This window comes from Ammospiza nelsoni, chromosome 1, assembly GCF_027579445.1.
Source record: "Ammospiza nelsoni isolate bAmmNel1 chromosome 1, bAmmNel1.pri, whole genome shotgun sequence".
NCBI lineage: Eukaryota > Metazoa > Chordata > Aves > Passeriformes > Passerellidae > Ammospiza > Ammospiza nelsoni.
The window spans coordinates 120612866-120633037 of record NC_080633.1 but is presented as its reverse complement, the minus strand read 5'-3'; the positions used below and the strand labels follow the sequence as shown (position 1 = coordinate 120633037).

The 20172-nt window shown below is 39.8% G+C and overlaps 1 protein-coding gene across 2 annotated transcripts in view; it reads right to left on the bottom strand.

The window, feature by feature from the left end:
• The window catches only part of SULF1 (sulfatase 1), a 185591-nt gene that overhangs the window by 27522 nt on the left and 137897 nt on the right, over positions 1-20172 (bottom strand). For both annotated transcript variants that reach the window (XM_059479560.1, XM_059479553.1), the window contains 7 exons: positions 17760-17911; positions 15552-15721; positions 5942-6092; positions 4751-4926; positions 4073-4201; positions 3751-3807; positions 2631-2760 (listed from right to left, as the gene is read on the bottom strand). In XM_059479560.1, coding sequence (XP_059335543.1) covers positions 2631-2760; positions 3751-3807; positions 4073-4201; positions 4751-4926; positions 5942-6092; positions 15552-15721; positions 17760-17911 — 965 coding nt within the window. The remainder of the gene's footprint in view (positions 1-2630; positions 2761-3750; positions 3808-4072; positions 4202-4750; positions 4927-5941; positions 6093-15551; positions 15722-17759; positions 17912-20172) is intronic.

Here is a 20172-nt window from a genome sequence, read left to right as displayed (position 1 = left end):
TTTAATTTAACTGATGTTAACTGCAACTGATTAGAATAAATATAGGAAGTATTATAAACGACCATAATTTAAATGAAGATTTTATTTCTATATATGCACCTATGTAACTGAAATCAACTATCAACATATATCTATAAATGCATCTATGTAATTGAAATCAACAAATCTCATAAGATAAAACAAAGTTAATTCATGCACATCAATATTTTCTCTTTTCTAAGAAGTGCAAAATGACTAGAGCAAATCTGCTGCAGGAACCTCATATTAAACTATGATGGCTCAGAAATGCACATTGGAGCACATGACTAAGGTACATTTATTAACTACTAACTTTTTTCATTTGAAGAACTTCTCTACACAGAAAAAATCCTGCAGATTCTTATTTCACATTGCAATGCCTCACTGAAGTTCATATTAGTCCAATGCTGGTCTTTAAATTCACACTTTACCTATTCTATGCTGGCTTTTCTGTGAGCACCACAGGTAGTCTGTCCTTGAGAGAGAAACTGGCCTTGTTTCCCAGGGCTGCATGAGGGCAGATGGAGTGGGAGGAGTGGGTCTGTGCCCCTCGGGCTGAATGAGCTCCACGCCTCAGGATGCTCTGCCCAACAGAAGTTTTCCATAGGCATATTTAACTTCAGCACCCCTGCAGGAAGCCTTCAGGATGTTGGAAGTAACAGGGACAGCCTTGGTCTATTTTTTAAAGAAAATAATGTGTACAAACCAATGGCTGTGTCTAAAAATTGTTCTCAGCGCTGTCTTTCATCCATCCGTGCAGCCAACACACCTTCAGCATTGAAAAGACCTTGATGAGAGTTTGTAGGTGGGAGACCCACTACAAACACTATTGATTTTGTAGCCTCCTTGCTGCCCTTCTTCCTTCACCCTTTGATCAAACTGGATTCACCAATACGGGATTCACCAATGTAGGATTCACCAAAAGGATCTACTGCCCTGGGCTGAGAACAGGCCTGTGAGCAGGGTTTCCTACTGCTTCAGGTGGGATGTCTAGTCAGGACACTTAACCTTTTCTATTCATATGCGGAAAAGTAGTTATTCCAAACCTGGATTTTGGCATAAGAGGCAAAAATATAAGAAATAATTGCAAAGACAAGATTTTGTTATGTAAAATTTAACATCTTAGTGTCTAACAGTCTAAATTACTTCACCGATCTCCTTTAGTTTTTATAAAGCATTCAGATTTTCAAATTTAATCTCTGTTTACAACAGCAGTGCTTGAACTCCTGAAAACTTTGCCTTTGGGTGAGACTGCGATATTGTGTATATCCCTTCAAAAGTGGCTGCATTTAAGGAGCATGTGCGAGGTAAGAGCCGTGACAGAGGACCCGGCCGAGGATGTGACAGCCGAAACAGTAATCCAGTGCAATCTGTGATTAACCGAGAATTGCTGTAACCCTACACTCCACAGGAGGCCTGGGGCAGGGCAGGGCCGGAGCCTTTCCCCAGGCGGGGGCTCGGGCAGAGCGCGGCCTGCCCGGGGCCAGCCGCCCTGGGTGGCGCGGAGCGAGCGGGCCCGGCCCGGCACAGAGCGGCCTTTGTGCCCTCGCTCCGCTCCGCAGAGCCGGCTCCGAGCTCAGCCAGGCCCTCGGCTGCCGGCAGCGCTCCCAGCAAACATCTGAGGGAAAGCGCAAGAGCCTGCCTGGGAGAAATCACCTCACACTTCTGCGGGGAGGTGTGCGTGGACGGGGATGGACTGCAGGGACGGCAAGGCAGGCACAAGGCACTGCCTGGGGCCCCCAGCGTGTGCCTCAGCGTGCTTGGAGGTGGTGTCAATGAGAAGGATGCACACCTCCCCAGTAAATCCATCTTCGTATGTAACCATAGGTATTGCATTAATTCAGGATGGATTGAAGAGAATTTGGAGTCAGAATCACTTAATTTAGCTCTCTTCCTGTGCGTGCACTGTAGAAATGCAGGTGTAAGCATAGTAGTCAAGGGTGCAGTAATTTCTGGTTTTATGAGCAGGCAATTAGACCTTTGTATCAGAGTCAGATGTTATACTGAAATCACTAAGGCTGCAAGAAGAAAACATAATGTTTGGGTATGGGTATCACTGCCTGATTCCTTACAGTGACCTGAAATAGGGAGTGTTTCTGGGCAAGGAGACCCTTCTGTTTAAAGTGTTTCAATAAATACTAAAAGATGATGATTACTAAGCGTGCTGTTCAGTTGTTCATCCCAGCAAATGAATTAATTTGTAACCTTAGGACTAACCAGCTTGTTTGGTAGTTCTGAACTAGCCTAGTGAGTCCAAGCTTTCACAGCTCAGAAAGATTCTCTCCCTTTTTAACAATTATTACTGAATTATCTTGCATATTTATCAATGCATATGATCAAAGAAAAAGTAGTCATTTCACGTTATGTTTGGCAATGGGATTTTTACTATGAGCTCTGTACTAGGACAACAAATGTAGGACCAGGTCTTCAACACCTTGAATTTGACCACTATTTAGAGAAATTTGTCTGGTTTTCTTTTGCTCTGAAGATATTAACAACAGTGATCTTTTAGTTACCTTCCAAAAGCCATATTCTTCAAATTCTTTTGACCCATAGTGTAAAATGTGTATTTCCCTGTGACACCTAGAAAACTGCAGTTACTTGTGGCTTACCTGTCCTGGTTGTTCACAGGCTGTCTGGTATCTTGCTTGTTGACATAATTCTTTTACTCTCTCATACTTTGGTAGTTGATTAGACTGCTGAGTGTTTTTGTTGGGTTCCTCCTTCTTGCGTAGAAATTTGCTTAAAAAAAAATAAAGTGGAGTGTTTTAGGTACACTGTTCTAAGCCCTAAGGAAGAATTTAACTTGAACAGTGAAGCTACTTGAAGGTTTATGTCTTCTCAGGGAAAAAATCCCCACATTTCTGTTACTGACTTTCGATGTAGGTCACATACTGAAAAAAAGCCTCAGGTGACTGGCTGAAAATTTCCAGAAGATAAATAAGTGCTGCTAAAATATGTGTAACTGGTACAGTTCAGCACCATTGATTCATAAATGTAGGTTTTTACAAAAAGCTTTACTTTTGTAAAAACAAGAAGCAATACTTTCTTGGCTGGAAAACACAGCTGAAGACACAACAGGACTTTTGTACTCAGCACAAGCTCGGCTGTATCTTACATATTACGATGTGTCTTTCATGCACTGCTTTGTAATACATCAGACAAGGTTTTCATAATCTGTAAAGTCATAAAGTACCAAAACGAAATTGCAGTAAAGTTGTTACCCAGAGAAAATTTTCACAGCAACAACTGGCAAGGTAAGAGGGTATAAGGAGTTATCAGCAAAGAGAGGAGCAGTTATAGTCATGAATCTCAATTAAACATAAGTCTTAGCTAGAACAAAAATGAAGAATGCTTCTAATACATTATGGAAAATACAAAATTACCTTATAAGAGGATTCTACACAGCTGGATTTGAAACTGAGATTTGGGAAGAAAATGATTTGGATAATGACAAAAGTGGGAACAAGCACAGTGTTAGGGAAAGAGGCTAGGAGAATCACCAGAAAAACATGCTTTCAAATTTCTTCAGAGAAAGGTATTTGGGAGCACAGGAGATTGCAAAGGCAGTGGTGGGAAAGTAGGAAAAAAGTCATGCCTGTCAGTTTGCTTGCAAAATTTACTGCTTCTCTGACCATAAAAAGGAAGAAGAGGAAGGAGAAAGTAAAGCATGTACAAGGAGTACTCCCAGCAGGCAGGCTCTCCCAAAACTCTCTCACTCCTAATAATTACCCTCTTTCCACTAGAAATGTGTCACGCCAAATTTTGGTCTTCTTGTTTGTTCGAAACCTGAAAGTAAAATAATGACATTTACTGCTGGCACTGAAGTACACCACTGTGTAAGTGTTAACAAATTATTAAAAAAAAAAAACAACTCCCCACTTATATATACACGCAATTTTATAGATCTACTACTTAAGAGACTCTTGAAACAGGAAAGCTGTGGTTGTTGCCATGACACAACTCATTTTCACAGAATCTGTTTTTCCACTCAGCTGTTGATTTACTTAGGTGTTTGCTTCTGAACTGGCTAAAAAAGGATCCTGGGACCCACCTGTTTCCTGGTCTCTCCAAGTCCAGAAGCTTTAGGACAGATTTGCCATCCATATCTGGAGGTGTGTCAAGGCCTGCTATATCCAGAATTGTTGGAGCAAGATCAATATTCAGAACTATCTGAGGCACACTGCAAATCAACAGGAAAGGTCATAGTTGCCATGTGTTCAATGTGTAAGTCTTCACATTCTCTTGGAAATAGAATGATAATTAATGCTTATCAGGGCTTTGAAGATGTAAAGCTCTACAGAAGTGCTAAGTTTAGAAAACCCCCTTTGAAGTCTACAGCTCAGAACGATAGGCCAGTACTGCAGACTGACATCACAAAGAAAAAGTTAAGCACGATTAAACAAGGAGGCGCAGCAGCAACACTGCTCTTATCTCACTGACAATGAGGGCATGATGCTAAATGACAGAGTGAGCAGTAAAGATGAGCACATAGTTTTTAAAAGCAAAACCCAAGTCTAACTCTACAGGACTATGCATTACAGTTTTCTCATCTGCATTATAACTTATTCATAATATGCAAAGTGAAAAAACGGTCTGTTTATGAGACTCATTGCTCTGCAATAATAGGGCATCCTTCATGAAATGAAACTAGACAAAGTGATAATTACATGTTCTCAGAAACATTTTACATTAGGCTCAACAGCTGTGCTAGAGACATAAGGGAACGTACACTGATCCCGGCTCCACACTTGGACCACGAATAAAGAAAGGAACTCGAATATCAAAGTCATACGGCATTGACTTCCCCTTGACCAGTCCGAACTGCCCAATATGGTATCCATGGTCAGCAGTGTAAATAATGTAGGTATTCTCCAGTTCTCCCATCTCTGCAAGCATTTGGTGTAACTGCAACCCAGCACAGAAAGAACTCCGAGTTAAGTGTAGCAAAACACGTTTTGTGCAGAGTCGTGTATAACCATCATTTATAACCCTTAAATACACAGGACCAAACAGGGCATCAATGACATAGCTGACACAGATTCTGGGGTCTGGCATTTGTACATCTTGCCTTTACTGTGCTGTGAAAAAATCGACCCACCAGTTCAATTTCACACTTGACAGAGGGGACAATTAAACAGCTCCAGAAAATTAGAATAGAGAAAATACGGTAATGATGGGGTAGTTGCCTTAGTATGTCAAAAATTCATTGTGTACTCACACACAGCTTGTGAAAAAAGTCTGCCACAACTTTAGGGGAAAAGGTACTAAGATTTGATTTACTGTGCTAGTCCACAACTTTCCCATTCCTTACAGTTGTGGGCTTGGGAAAAAGCTGTAAATTTTTATTAAAGTTTAAAGAAATCTCTCTAGGGGAAGATCTTTGGTCATGGTGCTTGATTTTGGAACAAAAAGTCATACAAAGTAAACCTAATAGTTCATGTATCATGTTACCTATAATTAGCAGTGCACTGCATTGCCTAACTTCTCCAAACACTTGTAGACTGACACCTGAGTTGCTGTGATTTGCCAGTTCCCAGATTTCAGCTGAAGGATAAACTGTGAATGGAGTGTGTGAAATGAATAGAAGTTGTCATGTGTGCACCTGTGTCTATCCATGTGTACATACAGGTGATGCATCTTCTGTTAATACCAGGCTTTATACTAGGCACAGTGACTTTTCCCTTTAAAAAAGCCCACTGTTTTTTTGACCCAGCAATTGAAAGAAGAAAGCCTGGAGCTTGGCCTCATGTTGCAGAGAACCAGAATTCAATTCCACTGGGAAAAAGTGGAGTAATTCCTCATAGTACAATGACTTTCCCCAGAATGTGGTTGGTGAAGGTAAAGAAAGAATGAATTAATTAAATTTTGTTACCGACTAACAAGATTGTCAACTGCTGTAACAGCAGTTTCTTGCACTCACTCTTTCCATAGAGTCGTCAACTGACATCAGGGTCTGAAGTCTTTTGCGCTGCAGGACGTTGGTGAACTCCATGTGGATTGGCAGCATGGGCCCTGTGTACTGCATAATCCAGTGCTTATCCATGTTTGGTGCATAGTTATAGCTGGGAGTGCTGGAGGAAAAGAACAGATCTCAGAAGCTGTGCAGCGTGACAGGCATCAGAGGGAGGTGGGAACTCCTCCAACACAGAAATAGCCAACAAACAGTTAAATCACAAATTCCATGTGGTATCTGACAAATATCCACAAACATCACTTCAGTGGCTTTCCAGATTCATTGGGTCATGTATCAACTCCTCAAAATATTTTAACTACTTGCTTTCCAAGCTTTCTCAGACTCAAAGACCACTACAAGTTCCACATTAATATTTGGGGTTTGACAAAATCTATTTCTCAAACAAACCTGTACTTATTAAAAAGGCTTATCTGAATGGTGCATCCCATACAGCTAAGAAAAATTAAGGAAGTTAGAGATGCAAAAGACTGCTTACTTAATATTGAGGTATATTGCCCTGGTACTTCAGTAGAGAAATTACCTTTAAATAAAAGTCAAAGAAAGGTATTTTGCCGTGGGGTAAAGAAATTTAGTAGTCAGCATAAAGAACACCACCAGTGTTACAGTTAGTTCTACACTAAATGCTGTTGAAGTATTATTTTCAATGTGAGTGCAAAGCACAGTGCATTACAAGCATAAAATTAATCATGACAACAAAACTGACCTAACACCACTGTTGATATTAGCACTAAGAAAAAGTATGGCACAGAGTCCTATCTAAAGCAAACAATGATGCTTTAGGAGTTTGCACAAACATCAAAAGAAATATTTAGGAGTGGTGTTCTATCCATAGCCAGTGTATTTTTGAAAGATATCCTATAAGAAACAAGAATATTTTCCCAGAGATATCACCTTGGGAGAAAATGTGTGGCAAAAAATGTGTCATGTAAATTTTCTCAAGAGAGAAACATGTTACAAAAGCTCTCCATCATTCTTGTTTTTATGCCTAGCATACATGACAACTACAAGGTGAAGAGAAAACAAGCAATATCCATTTCCCATAATGGTTTCACCTACATATGAGCAGTTCCCTTCTCTAGAAAGAAGGAATCTAGGCTTTGTCATTTTCATTAAATTCTTCGGGCTTTATTTCTCCCCTGTTTCTAGTACACTGCAGTACATGATACATGAACAGCAGCATTACATTTGAAAATTAAACATAAAGTGAAAAAAATACTATTGGGTGATTAGATTAATTTGATTCTTTTTATTCTCTTTTCAGTTTACAAGAAAAATGAAATTCAATATTAATTTGCTGTTTAGGTACTGAAAATTATAACATGTGTGTTAACAAAAGGTACATTTTTCCCACTGAAATATGTATGTGTAGTTGTCTTTTCTTAAAATGAACAATATCAGAATACTGTATAACTTAGAGTCATAGACCGGTCCTTCAGATAGGTTTCATTTTTCTTTACATGGCTGTATGTGATCCCAGAATGGTGGAAGCAGTTGATTTTTATATCAGATATCATATGTATAACCTTTAACTACATATTCTGAGGACAAAAATCAGCTGAAAGGATAACATAGTAAACTGATAGTCAACTGCAATAAATTTGTGGAGTCCACATTCTAACTGGAGAGCATTAATTGAGAAGTTAGGTAGAATTTGAGAAGTATGCCTTTAGTACACACAGCAAGTTTTGACTAACCTACTTAATCATTAGTCTCAAGGGAAAAGATAAGTGATGCAACAGTATCATGGGACTTGGACAGAGATTAAGAAGTATGAAAAGGTTAGCTCCCTACTGAGCAAAGACAAGCATAAACTAGAATTCCTTTTCTGTTGAAAAATCTTTTATTTCATGTTGAAAAGTCATAGTTTTTATAATTTCCCATGGTTGAAGTCTGATTTTTAAAATGAACACTGTCATAATATTAATAAGATGTATGTCAGGAGTACAGCCCTCTGTGTTGCTGGCTAGCCAGCAGTCCTAGCAGAGAGAGACCCTTGAAGAAGCAAGCCTTAGGAATTCTGTCACCTACCCTTTATCAGTTATCCAACAGACAAGAAGGATACTTTCAGTGCAAATTTTTCTCTCTTTTCTTGGAAGTCTGTCAGACAAGATGTTTTCCCATGAAAGAGTTCATTTTTGATTAATCAGCATCTCCTAGTAAAACGCTGTTTTTTTCCAGTGGGGTCCTGAGTGCCCCAGGCGCAGAGGGATGAGGTGGCTGAGAGCAGTGCGGTGACAGCCTGCTGCTGTGCCAGGAAGGAGAGCCAGCTGCTGAAGCAGGCTCAGGTCTTGTGTTCCCAGGCTATTGTGAGCAGTCTCCTCCACATAATGGATAGTTTTAAAAAGCAGCACTCAAGGGTTTAGCAGGGCAGTTAAAACCTTTCACAGACACTTTCCAAATGCATTTTGAATTTTCTGGGTGAGAATGCAGCAGGCAGAGACAGAGCAGAATTTTCCTCCCAGGCAATTCAAAGAACAGGAACCTTCTGTGAAATATCCAATGTCACTGGCTGATGGATAAATGTGAATCAGGGTTTCATAATGTTGGAGAAAGAGTACTAAGGAAGACATGGAAAGCAATTCCAAAATCCCGCACCTTGTACGTGTTCCCTGTCTACCCCTGTTTGCTAGGCCTTTTAGAAATCCACCAGAATGGCACTGGTTACCAGGCACAAGATCTGACATTGCCCTCAAATTTATCTACCTTTTTTTTTTTTGGTATAAATTTAACCAATCAACCAACCAACCAAACACTGCAGAGGTAAATCTTAGGGAGAATACTGCTGACTTCTGAAAACTTTTCCATGTAGACAGAGCTTTTCCTGGTCAGTGTTAATTTTTTACCGTAACATTTTTTCTTGAAACAGTTGGAGATATCAGCTAAATGTTATAAGTTGTTATAAGTCCTTGAAAGTCATTATGGCATGGTGTGCCACTGTTTCTATTCTTGCAATTTTGAGAACAGTTTTGCACTGTATTGACATGCGCTGCTATAAAGTATCACTGACATCTACATTTCCTTGATTCCTCATTGCACTGGAAGATTGAAATTGAAGATATGTGCCATGTCTTCCATATGAAAAGAAGGCCTCCATGGCCTCCTCTCAGTTGTGGAGTCCATCTTGTGCTGAGTACATTAGCTGATCCATGATCAGCAGACAGTGCTAGGTAGCCCATTATTTTCTGTTTATCCATGGCCTCTAAGTCTAGCAAGTTGCTACTGTAGTACTTGTCATTCTTGTAGAATATATTAACTAGGGCAAATCTAGATTGGTCTGTTGCTCACTTTTATTTGTCCAACACATACTGTGAGGAACTTAATACATAGAGAGCACTTGGCACTCCCTGAGAGATCTGTTCTGGCACTGGAAAACATTAAATTCATAATATTTTGAATTGATACCCTCAGTTAAACTAACAAAAAAATTCCAATTGTTATGTAACAATAAAAAATGCTGAGCATAGGCACTTTTCCATAAAAGCATACTCATAATGAGAACATTTCACCCTGAGATTTAGTGATCAGTCACCTATGTGAATAAGTTTAGAGAGAAATTTGCAGCGATAATCAAGTGATCTATAGACTATGGAAGGAATAAAAATTCATAAGCATTAGCGCATTTAAAAAATATTATCCACAAAATCTATAATTTGTCTGTAAACATCAGTTCAAGTAGATACTTATGTTGAGAGAAAAGGAGCAGTATTAGCAGTCACTGATGTAATCAAAAGGCCTCAGTAACTCTATCTGACACACATTTACTATATTCATACGTTTAAATTTGAACTTCTAAATTAAGAATGCATCTTATTTGGCTTTTAAGGTACCACAATAACTTTAGTTTAGGCAAGAAACAATAAAAATAACCAACAATCCAAAAAATGGATGCTTGTACTTGAGAATCTATTAAAATGGGGTCTCCAAACAATAATTCAAAACCAAATTTCACTAGCTTCTACTAGCAATTGAACTGAATTGTCATATTCAATGAAATAAATGGAATACAGCCATTGTGCATTACTACAAAAAGATATTTTATAGTTAAGAAAGGATTGGGAGAGTACAGAATGTCTTAAGAGCTTCAAGACTTTAGTACAACTTTAAATTAACATTTGCTTTCTAAAAAATTAATCTAAATATATACGTCTCTAACAGATGGGATAATGTGGAGAGAAACAAGTATGTTTCCAAATATTTGTTCAATTGCTCATAGTAAAAATCTGTGTTTGCCCCTATTTACAACCTCATAATTCCCTTCTGTTTCTATTCAACAAAAGAAATTATGTTCACAAAAATACTGCCTAAAAATGTTGGGTTTGAATAATTCCATAAAGTTCTCAGGGGGTTTGGTCCAAAAAGGTTTGGCTAATCTTCTGTTTGGATTGTGAGTCCTCCAGTTAGTGAAAATAATACAGTCCATAGATACCAAAAGAACATTTTCATTTCATAAAAATAAAAGTCAACAACATTTTAAAGTAATACCTTTGGTAAAACTGATTGAGAAAAATTAATAGTTCCTGTACAGAATTAGCACTTCTATTATTCTTTGAAGCATGATTAGCAAACATGGCATAAGTGGTCATGTTTCTTCAAGTGAAAATAAACAAAGGAAGCAATTTTTTTTTTTCCAGGGAAAGTAGACTTCCAGGTTTAGACACTGTTCTTGGAAAGCAGGAAGCCTAGGTTTTGGGCAAAATTAAAAGTAAAAAAAAACCACAAAAACAAACCCACAACCAATGGCCATTATTATTATTAATGTGAAGTTGAATTTCACTACTCTGGGGCTGCTTTTTCTGCCTTTTAAAATGGGGCTCTTTTAAACCCAGTGATATTTATAGGTCTGTGTATGTGGGGTATGAAAGTTTCACTCCCCAAGTGTAACACAACTGCTATACTTTAGAACAAAGAAGTGAAACAGTTGTTGCCTGTTAAATATAACACCTTTTTCATTTAGGAAACATCATTTGTTGCTCCTGCAGAATTGTGCAACTAGAATATTACTTACACTTCTATTTCACAGCATTTCTTCTTGTCTTGTCTTTAAAATCGCACTCACAATGATGCGCGTGATGATTGTGATCACTTATCTCTAAGTCAGGAGTCCAAGCAGACCTCGGGCCAGTAGTGACACTGCACACTGACATGTCCAGACTCATTACTGATGCAAATGCACGGTCCCACACTAATGGCCACACGTCCTCATTACAACATGAGCCATTGTTACTGACAGATGTTTGAGGCTCGGCCTCAGTGGTTCCAGATGCAGCCACCTCACACCCCAAACTCATTGCTCTGGGGATCCAGAGCTGCAACATTTTTTTTGATGCTTCACTACTGCAGACCTACACACCTGGTGTATCAGCACCCTTCATATGATCTTTAAATGGAAATACAAACTTCTGCCTTTCATATCACCTACCTTTTTTTAGCTTGTGAAGTTTTCTCATTTAGTCCAAGATAGATCAGATTTCATTTCTATCTGCTCCTCCTAATGTTTCTAGCTTGGCAATAGGATTGCTTCCAGGTAGTCATAAAATCTAGCTGTGAGTCCTCCTGCCAGCCCAAGTATTTCAACTCAGCACAGCCAGCAGTGGTTCAGATTTCCATTTTTTACATTCTTCAGTAAACCTGCCTCCTGCGGATTTTTGCTTCTAATGTTTGTTTACTTGACAGCTTATAAACAGCCTAGGTCTGATTCACAGTTCCCCTAAGAGTGGTTCACACTGGAAGGTAAAGGGAAGTTGAAGTGCCAGAGGCTCTGAGTATAACAGATAATTCAGGCTTTCATCAGAGCATCCTTTGAGTCAAAGCTTTCCAGCTCAGCTGTCTGATGAAACAAGATTGCCCTGTAACATAACTTCATATTCAACAACAATGTTTCCAAAGGTCTAACAACCCTGCTCTCTAACAGATGATGTTCATTACCACAGCAAAAATCCATGTATTGCTTTCATCTAGTACATCTTCTCTAGTCCCATTTTCTCTCACAGAAATAATGTCTGGGGATAGTTAGAGTACATGCATTAGTATGATTTATTTTCAGAAAATATTTCACTTATTATGGTGATAGCAGCCAGGATAAACCTTCAGAAATATTTTTAGATGTCAGAAATAGGACATACATTATGCAGAGAAGTGGGAGAGTGGGAGGGGAAAATGGATGCTTAAAAACAATGAAGAGTCTGCTGCTTCCCATACGATATAGTTTGTGTTTGATTTTAAACTGGAGTTAATAAGAATTAACAGAAATCACTTAATAAGCAAACAGTATACACATTATTATTGTTCTTGTCTTTGTAAGACTTTCCATGTCACTCTAGAGCCTGTTTGTGCTGAGGAGGACAGGACTGTAACATAATTATGGCATGTAATTCTTAATTTTCTTTTTGTCTTTGATGTATTTTTCATAAATCTTAAGGACTTTGCTGCTGCATTCATTTGATTTAATTCTTCCCATGTTGATATGAGACCGATAGACGCCCACACTTGAGGGCAGAGCTCACCCTGAACTGGAGTATTTCCTGCTGTGGCCACTCCCTTCTTTATATGTGCCAGTGGAAAACTTTTCTAAACAAACTTTTGGGCTGTTTTTTTGATGTTGATTTTATTTTGTTTTGTTTTAATTTATGGAGGCAACATTTCAATCTTTAGCAGGTAATTTACCAGCAAAGAGACATCATGTAATTTAAGAATCTACTTCAGCTACTGTTCTCTTAAGCAAAACTTCTTACATGTGGTTGACAGGCTATCTTAATCCTTGGTTTGTAGGTATAACCTTGCATCTCAGTTTGTTAAGCCAGCAAGCAGCTTTTGACCTGGTTTCCCTTCTTTGTTGGAGGTAGGCGTTACAGTAACATGATATAGCAACTACATTTTTAAAAACAAAATCCAAGGTCAGATGGCTGTCACCCAAGGTCAGAAGGAAAGAGATTCAATGGCCCTTGACCACCAAGGAAGAAAACCTAAGGGTTAAATGTTCAAATTACACAAACCTTGGCAGGAGGGATTTTATTGTTCTTGTTCTGTTTTCATAGAGAACACAGTATTTCTGTGTGAACTGAACTTCTCATATCTTTCAGAGCACGTTGGTCATATTTTTGATAGAGAAATCAGTTGGAATCTTCAGCCACCCAAACCCAAATTAGCAGTTTATCTTCAATTTGTCTCATTTCTGTCTGCAGACTGAACTTTAACACATGCAGTCAGTCAGTGCAATAAGAAACACAAAACAAGCCAGCAAGGATCTCTTGAGGTCATTGGAGAAAAAAACTCTTTGCAAGAAGCTTGCCAAGAAATCAACAACACCAGAAGAAAAGAAGCAGCACAGCTGAGTTCTCTCACAAGTAGCCTAGCAGAGCAAGGTATTTAGACACCAAGAGTCCACAAAAATAAAAATTAATTTTAGCTAGAATTTTGCTTAATCTTTGCAGGTGACATGTAACCTGTATATAAGGGGGAGAGGCAGTCAAAAATTTGGAGACTAACTAAAGCCTTTTGTTCTACCAGCACAAGCTAGAAAACAAGCAGGCTGAAAACATCAAGCAGCACAGGGTCAAGAGCATGATAAACCAAAGCAAGTTCCTACAAGCACTTGTCAGAAGGGAGCAAGGAGCCTAAAATGAGTTGCTTTGGCCTGGGGAGAGGTAGAGTGAGATACAATGATTCAGTGCTTTTCTCCCAGACACCATCCCCACAGCTAAGCGGAAGCAGTTTGGATCCTGCCCTCCTGTATGATGGATAGTCCCCCAGCAGGCAGGATGGCTTGCCTGAGTCCAGGCAGTCTGTGCCACTAAATGGGAGACAATCTGCTGAATGGAGTGAGAACAAATAGATATAACTCTCTTGCAGTGAAAAGCGGCAATTGAAAGGAGACATGGGAGAAATCCTTTCAATTTGATATAGTGACTATTCATTACTCTTCACAGAATGGGAAGTAAGGGACACAGGTGGCATAATGAAGCTCCAGGTTTTAGAAGGAAACAAAAAGTGGCCCTTTGTCCCTAGAGCACAAAGTGATACTGTGGAACTTGTTGCCACAGGATCGTGGGGCTGCCACCAGAGTTTAAAAAGAGATTAAACCAATGCAAAGAGAATGGGGCACACTGACTTGGATGCTTCACCTAAACTCATGATTTTCAGAAGCTAGAAAAACAGCAGAAAAAATTTGGTTTTACTTTCCCCTTTGCTCCACCATTGTTCCCTGCTACTTTCTGCCGGAGCACATAATTCAGGACTGAGAAGGTTCTTCCATACAATCCAATATAAAAGGTTTCATGTATTCATGTGTACCTTATTTATCAACTAAAATCTCAACTTCATTAGTTCCCTATATGGGTAGAAACTACTCTGAATATCTAAGTAATTACAAATATTGCTGACTGGTTTGCATTACTTGCCAAGTCTGGTCTCAGGAATGTGGGATCATGGAGAATATAAGATTATAAGGTCAGGGAAACTGGCATATCTGAAAAGTAGCAGTCAGTAAGAGGATAAAAGATGCAAAACAACAAAAATGTAACCATGTGCCATGAACAGCAAATCTCTTTCTGGCCCCAACCAGTGATCAGTTTATCCATGCAGCTCATGCAGTAACTACTACTCCTAGAAATTTTAAAGTATTTGATGTAAGTTGAAAAACCATCCTGGTATGTAAACTACTGCAGAGTATCTAAATTACAATTTTTAGACAAAGGAGCTTTCCCATTGTCTAATGAAATTGATTTATCTGCATTTTGAGAGGACAGATAAATGTACAATCCAGCTGAAATATTTTATAAAGACGTTTTTTGTGATTTTGTAGTGTTGCTTTTTAAAGATGTACAAATACATTGTTTCAGAACAAAAGGAAAGACTGGTCTACAAACTCATGGGAGTCAAAAGTGCAATGGAAATCTTCCATAGCCTATCACTATAATGAAAAGGACCCAGAATTTTCAAGGTAGGAAGCAAGATGAGGAACCCACAGATGTGGACTCTCCACAGATTTTTACCTGAAGTTGCTTTCTCTTCTAGAAACAAAATGAAGTGTTGAGGGGTTTTGTTATAGTTTAATCACCAGAAAAGATTAAGCGTGTTATTTAAAAGTGTAGTCTGATAGGCTATTTTGGGAATCTGCCAGTATCTAGTGTATAAACAAATCTGGTGCACTCAAAAGCTTCAAAAGTGTGTTTTTACTCTCAATGCATTCAGTTAGTTAGAGCCCAGGAAGCATATATCTTAGAGGGAAACGAAGGAAGTAATATCTTTCCAACAGATCCTGACCTGTGTCTACATATTTTCAGGGTATTGTAAGAAGCTGCCCTTACAAAGCCAAATACTGACCTTTTAATCTCCCACAACTTCCCAGGAGGAAAAGAGCTTCTCTCTGCTTTAATAATGGTCAGAGCTGTCACTCTCCCCCAAAAGGAACAAGCATAGCAAAAGAAACAAGCAAACATTGTCTGCTTACATGAGTGTCTTAGATTTGAATTCCCTGCTCCTGAGCTGTCTCCATAAACAAATTCCTTGCAGAAGCAGACACAAGGAGTGGGTCTGGCAGTGTGTGAGCTTCACTTACATGTGCTGTGAAGCGTTGGGGTAGAGCTCTGAGAACTGTGGCGCAGAATCCTCAGGGCCATGGGGTGCAGCGTGGCTGATGACCATCATTATGGGCCTATGGGGATATATCCTCTTAGACATTCTGAAGTAATTAATGCTCTCATTAGTGATTAGGTCTGTGAAGTAGTCCTGGAACATACGATTAACACAAAGCAAAAGTTACAAAGTGCATGATTAATTAGATCACATACTATCATGTTATTATGTTATTTTTCAAGTCCTCATTAAAGTTCAGATCAGGAAGTAAAAGCATACCATCAAAGAGATGTATGATTTGAGGGAGCATAGGGGAGACTGAGCAGTAATTACTTTCTTAAGCAGGCAATGCCACATAAAATGAGACAGTATTTTGCAAATCAGATACAACAGAAAGTATAAAGTAAATTTGATTACCAGATTTGGTAATATAATGCTAAGTAACATTTAAAATCACAGACTGTACTGAAAAAGATATGTTTCTTAAATTTCATTGATAAAACACCTCACAAGGTAATGGCTCCCAAATAACATTGAATCTTAATCTGGTTTTATGTTTACATAAACCTTTATTGCACACTCTTTGTTCAGACTATACTTTTGCATATGTACAAAGTGGAAGACAGCTACAACAGGCAACAGATTGCAAAAAATCTTAATCAAAGAAATTGCAAATGAGAATGCAGGGAGCAGTTGAATTCCTGCGGGCTCTGTTCATTTAATTGTGCAACTTTAAGCAGTGCAGCTGCTGAGATTAAGGTTGTGACTTGCTAATAAACTGGCTTAACCCACAGCTAAGGTGGCAAATGAAGCCTACAAGGAAAAGGGAGGAAATGGAACTAAGAAAAAAAGATGAAAACTTAAATTAAACCACCTGCCACCTTGGTGTATTCACTGTTGGCCTGGAGGTCTAGCTCGAGCTTCACTGAGAAAGTGCTGAGACAATGTTTGTAATTTCAAGCACTTCCAGGCATGACTAATCTCATGTTGTGGATTCGAGGCCCTGAACAGCTGCAAAAGCAGAGCCTGAGGGACAAGGTCTGTGTCCATGTCAGTGCTAGGACAAGGCAACCAGCTGTGACCTCCTTGCTCACCCGCTCCCTGTCCCCTGCCCCTGCCCCTCTCCTGCAGCACGCTTGGAATATGCACAGTAGCCCTGGCTGCTACAAAACCTGCAAGCATATGGATGAGACAGTGAGTGATCCTTTAGTTTCCAAAATGGATAATGAGTGTGAGGTACCAGGGCTGTGATAATTTCTGGGTTTGTGGCCTGAGTGAAATGCCTGTATGACTGCTCTCCCAAAGCATCTACTCCCCTACTGTTTTTCTGTTTATTCTAGCTACATACACGGGGAGTGTAAGGAATGTATAACTAACCAGTATTCTACATTTCCTTTTTTTTTACCCCGCATAAATATATAATCAGTATAATGTAATTTCTATGGATGGGAAAATCAGAAACAGGTGTCACTAGTTTCCAATAAAAACTCATTACATGGGTCAGAAACCACAGCTGCAACATCTCTATCATCTTCCTTGAGCTGCAATTTGAGGAAATTCCAGATTGCTTTCTGCAGGCTGGTCTGTCTAAGATCTGCCCTCCTAAGCCTTTCCAAGAAACTTCATGGCAGTGGGCAGGTCCCTTTGGCATACTTTCCACACTTTGTCAAGAGCACAAACAAGCTCTGAACTTTTCCAACGGCCGCATTCTTGCCCTTATCTACTCTCATACTCATATCCGGAGTCTGACACCACAGGCATACAGCCTTTCTTTGGTGTGCACTCTATAATGGAAAACAACATTAACCAAGGCTCTTCTGTGGGTAACAACTGACAACACTCAGCAAACTTTAAAGTTCAGTAGCGCAAGGGACACAATTCTTTTTGGGAAAGGCTTTTATTTACTGTTTGCTTCTGCCACCAAAACATCACATTCTGTCTGGGAGAGAGAGGGAGGGATGGGAGGAAGGAGGGAGGCATCACTAGGCTCCACTGAAGAGCCTTGGGAACATTGTTCTGTTGAGTGATTAATATTCTCAGGTGGAAATTTATCTGAAATGCCCTGGAGAGAAAATGACATCTCAATTTCATGGTTGTAGCTGTTTAATTAATTAATTATCTGGTTAATTAATTATCTGAAAGTTATTTTTATATGGATTAATCATGTGGCATTTATGTGTCTGGAAAATACCTTTGCATAATCAAATCCGTGCTTCTCTTTGTTACCATTGCGAGAAATGGTGTAATTATAGAAGCGAGAGTTCTTCACTAATCCAACCCACTCTCTCCACCCAGGAGGGATGTAGCTGCCATTGTATTCATTGAGGTATTTCCCAAAAAAAGCTGTGAAGTAAAAAAAAAAAAGAACACACACACACGCATGAGGCTTTGCAATCCAAGTCTTTTAGTCTGAGTCAAAAGAATGTATGAATGAAGAGAAAATGTGTTAGAATGAGTCAGAGTTGCTTTACCAAAAATCTTCCTTTTATAGCTTAGAGGGTTTTGAAATTAAAATAAGTTATTTCCAGACTTTTATGAGAGTTGAAAGCCTTCGTGACTCTATGTTTTATTCTTAATCTTTTGGAATCTAGTGATCATGTGAAATATTTTCAGGGTTTCTTTTAGAAAGAATACGTTCCTCTTGGTTTCCACTTGAATATGAAATAAAAGCTCAGTGCCCAGAGGAAACATCTGAGGAGCACCTTGTGGTTTTAAGCAAGTCCTGTGATGTTTCAGAGCTTGGCTTCTGACTTTTTGAAAGTTCAGGCTTGCTATCCTGGCTACATTTGCTGGTTTGATAAAAGGTCTGGGAAGTACAGATCTCTATCCCATTAGGACATGTTCGGGTAGATCAGGAAGGGATCCCCATCTTGCTTTGCTGCCACATCATCTATAAGGCAAAACTTACAAAGAGGCAAAGCCTTCGAGGTCAAAATCCTCTACCTGGCCTGCCAAACTTCACGTATGTTTTCCCCTTAGCTCTAGGTTACAAGTCAGAATCCACGCAGACTGACAATTTCAGCCTCTGCCGTAGGTTTATAGGTGCTCCTGCCAATTCCTCTGCAAGGAAGTGCGAAGCAATGCAGTCTCACAATGCAGCAGGCTCCCAGCTATCCAGGAGTTGTGGATTGCCCATGGCAAAGATACACAGACACCAAAAGCCAGCCAGCTGCCCTTGGAAGGGAGCATTAATGCTGGCATGGGACCCTGGCAAATGCAGCCACTTGGCTTCTAGGGAAAGAAGGGTATGGGAGGTCTTTAGCTGCTTGTGTATGGTCTGTGACCTGGACAGAATAGTCAGTTTGGGTGGGTCCATTCTGTTTTTCCACTGCCTGGGGGCTGCAGTGACAAAACACCTGATCAGGTCTGCGGGTTTTTTGGGATTTATTATCTCCAGTTCAATCCCAGTGACCTACTGGGGTGCCTCAATATCTTCACTGTTCCCCCTTTTAATTGTCTTGAGGTTTACAAACCCCTGGAGGGTCACCTGTGCCAGCAGTTCTGCTGCCTGTGTCTCCAGCAGTCTGCACGCTCCTGGTGCTCACAAAATCAGACACCACTGAGGAGAAAGGAATGACAGAGACCTCTCCCTTTTCAGAGACAGAGCTCTTCACAGCTGTCCCTGCACCCCTCACAGTGCCCAGCCATGTTATTGCTGCCAGCCCTGACTCATCAGTCAGGACTGTCTGCAGAGAGCTGCTGCCCAGAGATGCTGTCCCTCAGCTGGGCAGTGGGACATACCTTGAATCCCTGTGCTTGTTTCCTACTAGGAAATGAAGTCACATTGGAAAGCCTCACATCCAACCTAGACACATTCAATCTAACCAAAAAAAGCACATTTGTGGAAGGGCAAAAATAACTCAGATCTGATTGATGTGGGCATGGTGAACCTCTTGGGAAAACTGGTGGAAAAATCAAAATGTTCATAATTAGGACTTGTCTGAGGCAACATAAATATGATGCAATTCAATCAGGGAACTGCCAAATGCCAAATGTAACCAGAGATTACAGTCATATATAATGTTACTTTCCTGTACCACGTGGAATGTGACATATAAACAAGTCCTACAGACACTAGACCAAGCTTCAAGCTCTTCTTCCCACAGCCACCAAGAAAGTAATCTAACCTGTCTCCTTTTTTATCCTGAGGCCTACCAGAAATCAAGAACCGTGAGGTGAAGAGGGTGACAGTGGGCAGGGAATACGTGCCCGTCACAGTTGTCTCCTGGAATGGAAACCATACCTCTCATCTAAGGCAGCCAAACTGGTTTAAACTCTCAGTCAGATATGGCAAAGTCTTTATATGGGTAAAGGCTGAAATTCTGTGAGAAGGGAAACCAAGGAAAAAGGAGAAGGGGAAGAGAAGTCAGAGAGAGACAACAATGAAGAAGTTGTTGAGCCAAGCAAAACCAAGTGCAGTCGGTGGTTACAGGGGAAATCTGAGGTCAGTCCTTCTGAGTGCCATCCCAGGTCTACCAGCAGCTTCTGTATGATTTTGGGGAACCTGTCTGTGCTGTGCTCACTAGTAAAGGGCTCTGCTGTCAACCTGTCTCTCACAAATATCAGAGGCTTTCAAATTGTGCAATGGAAGCTATGACAATTTA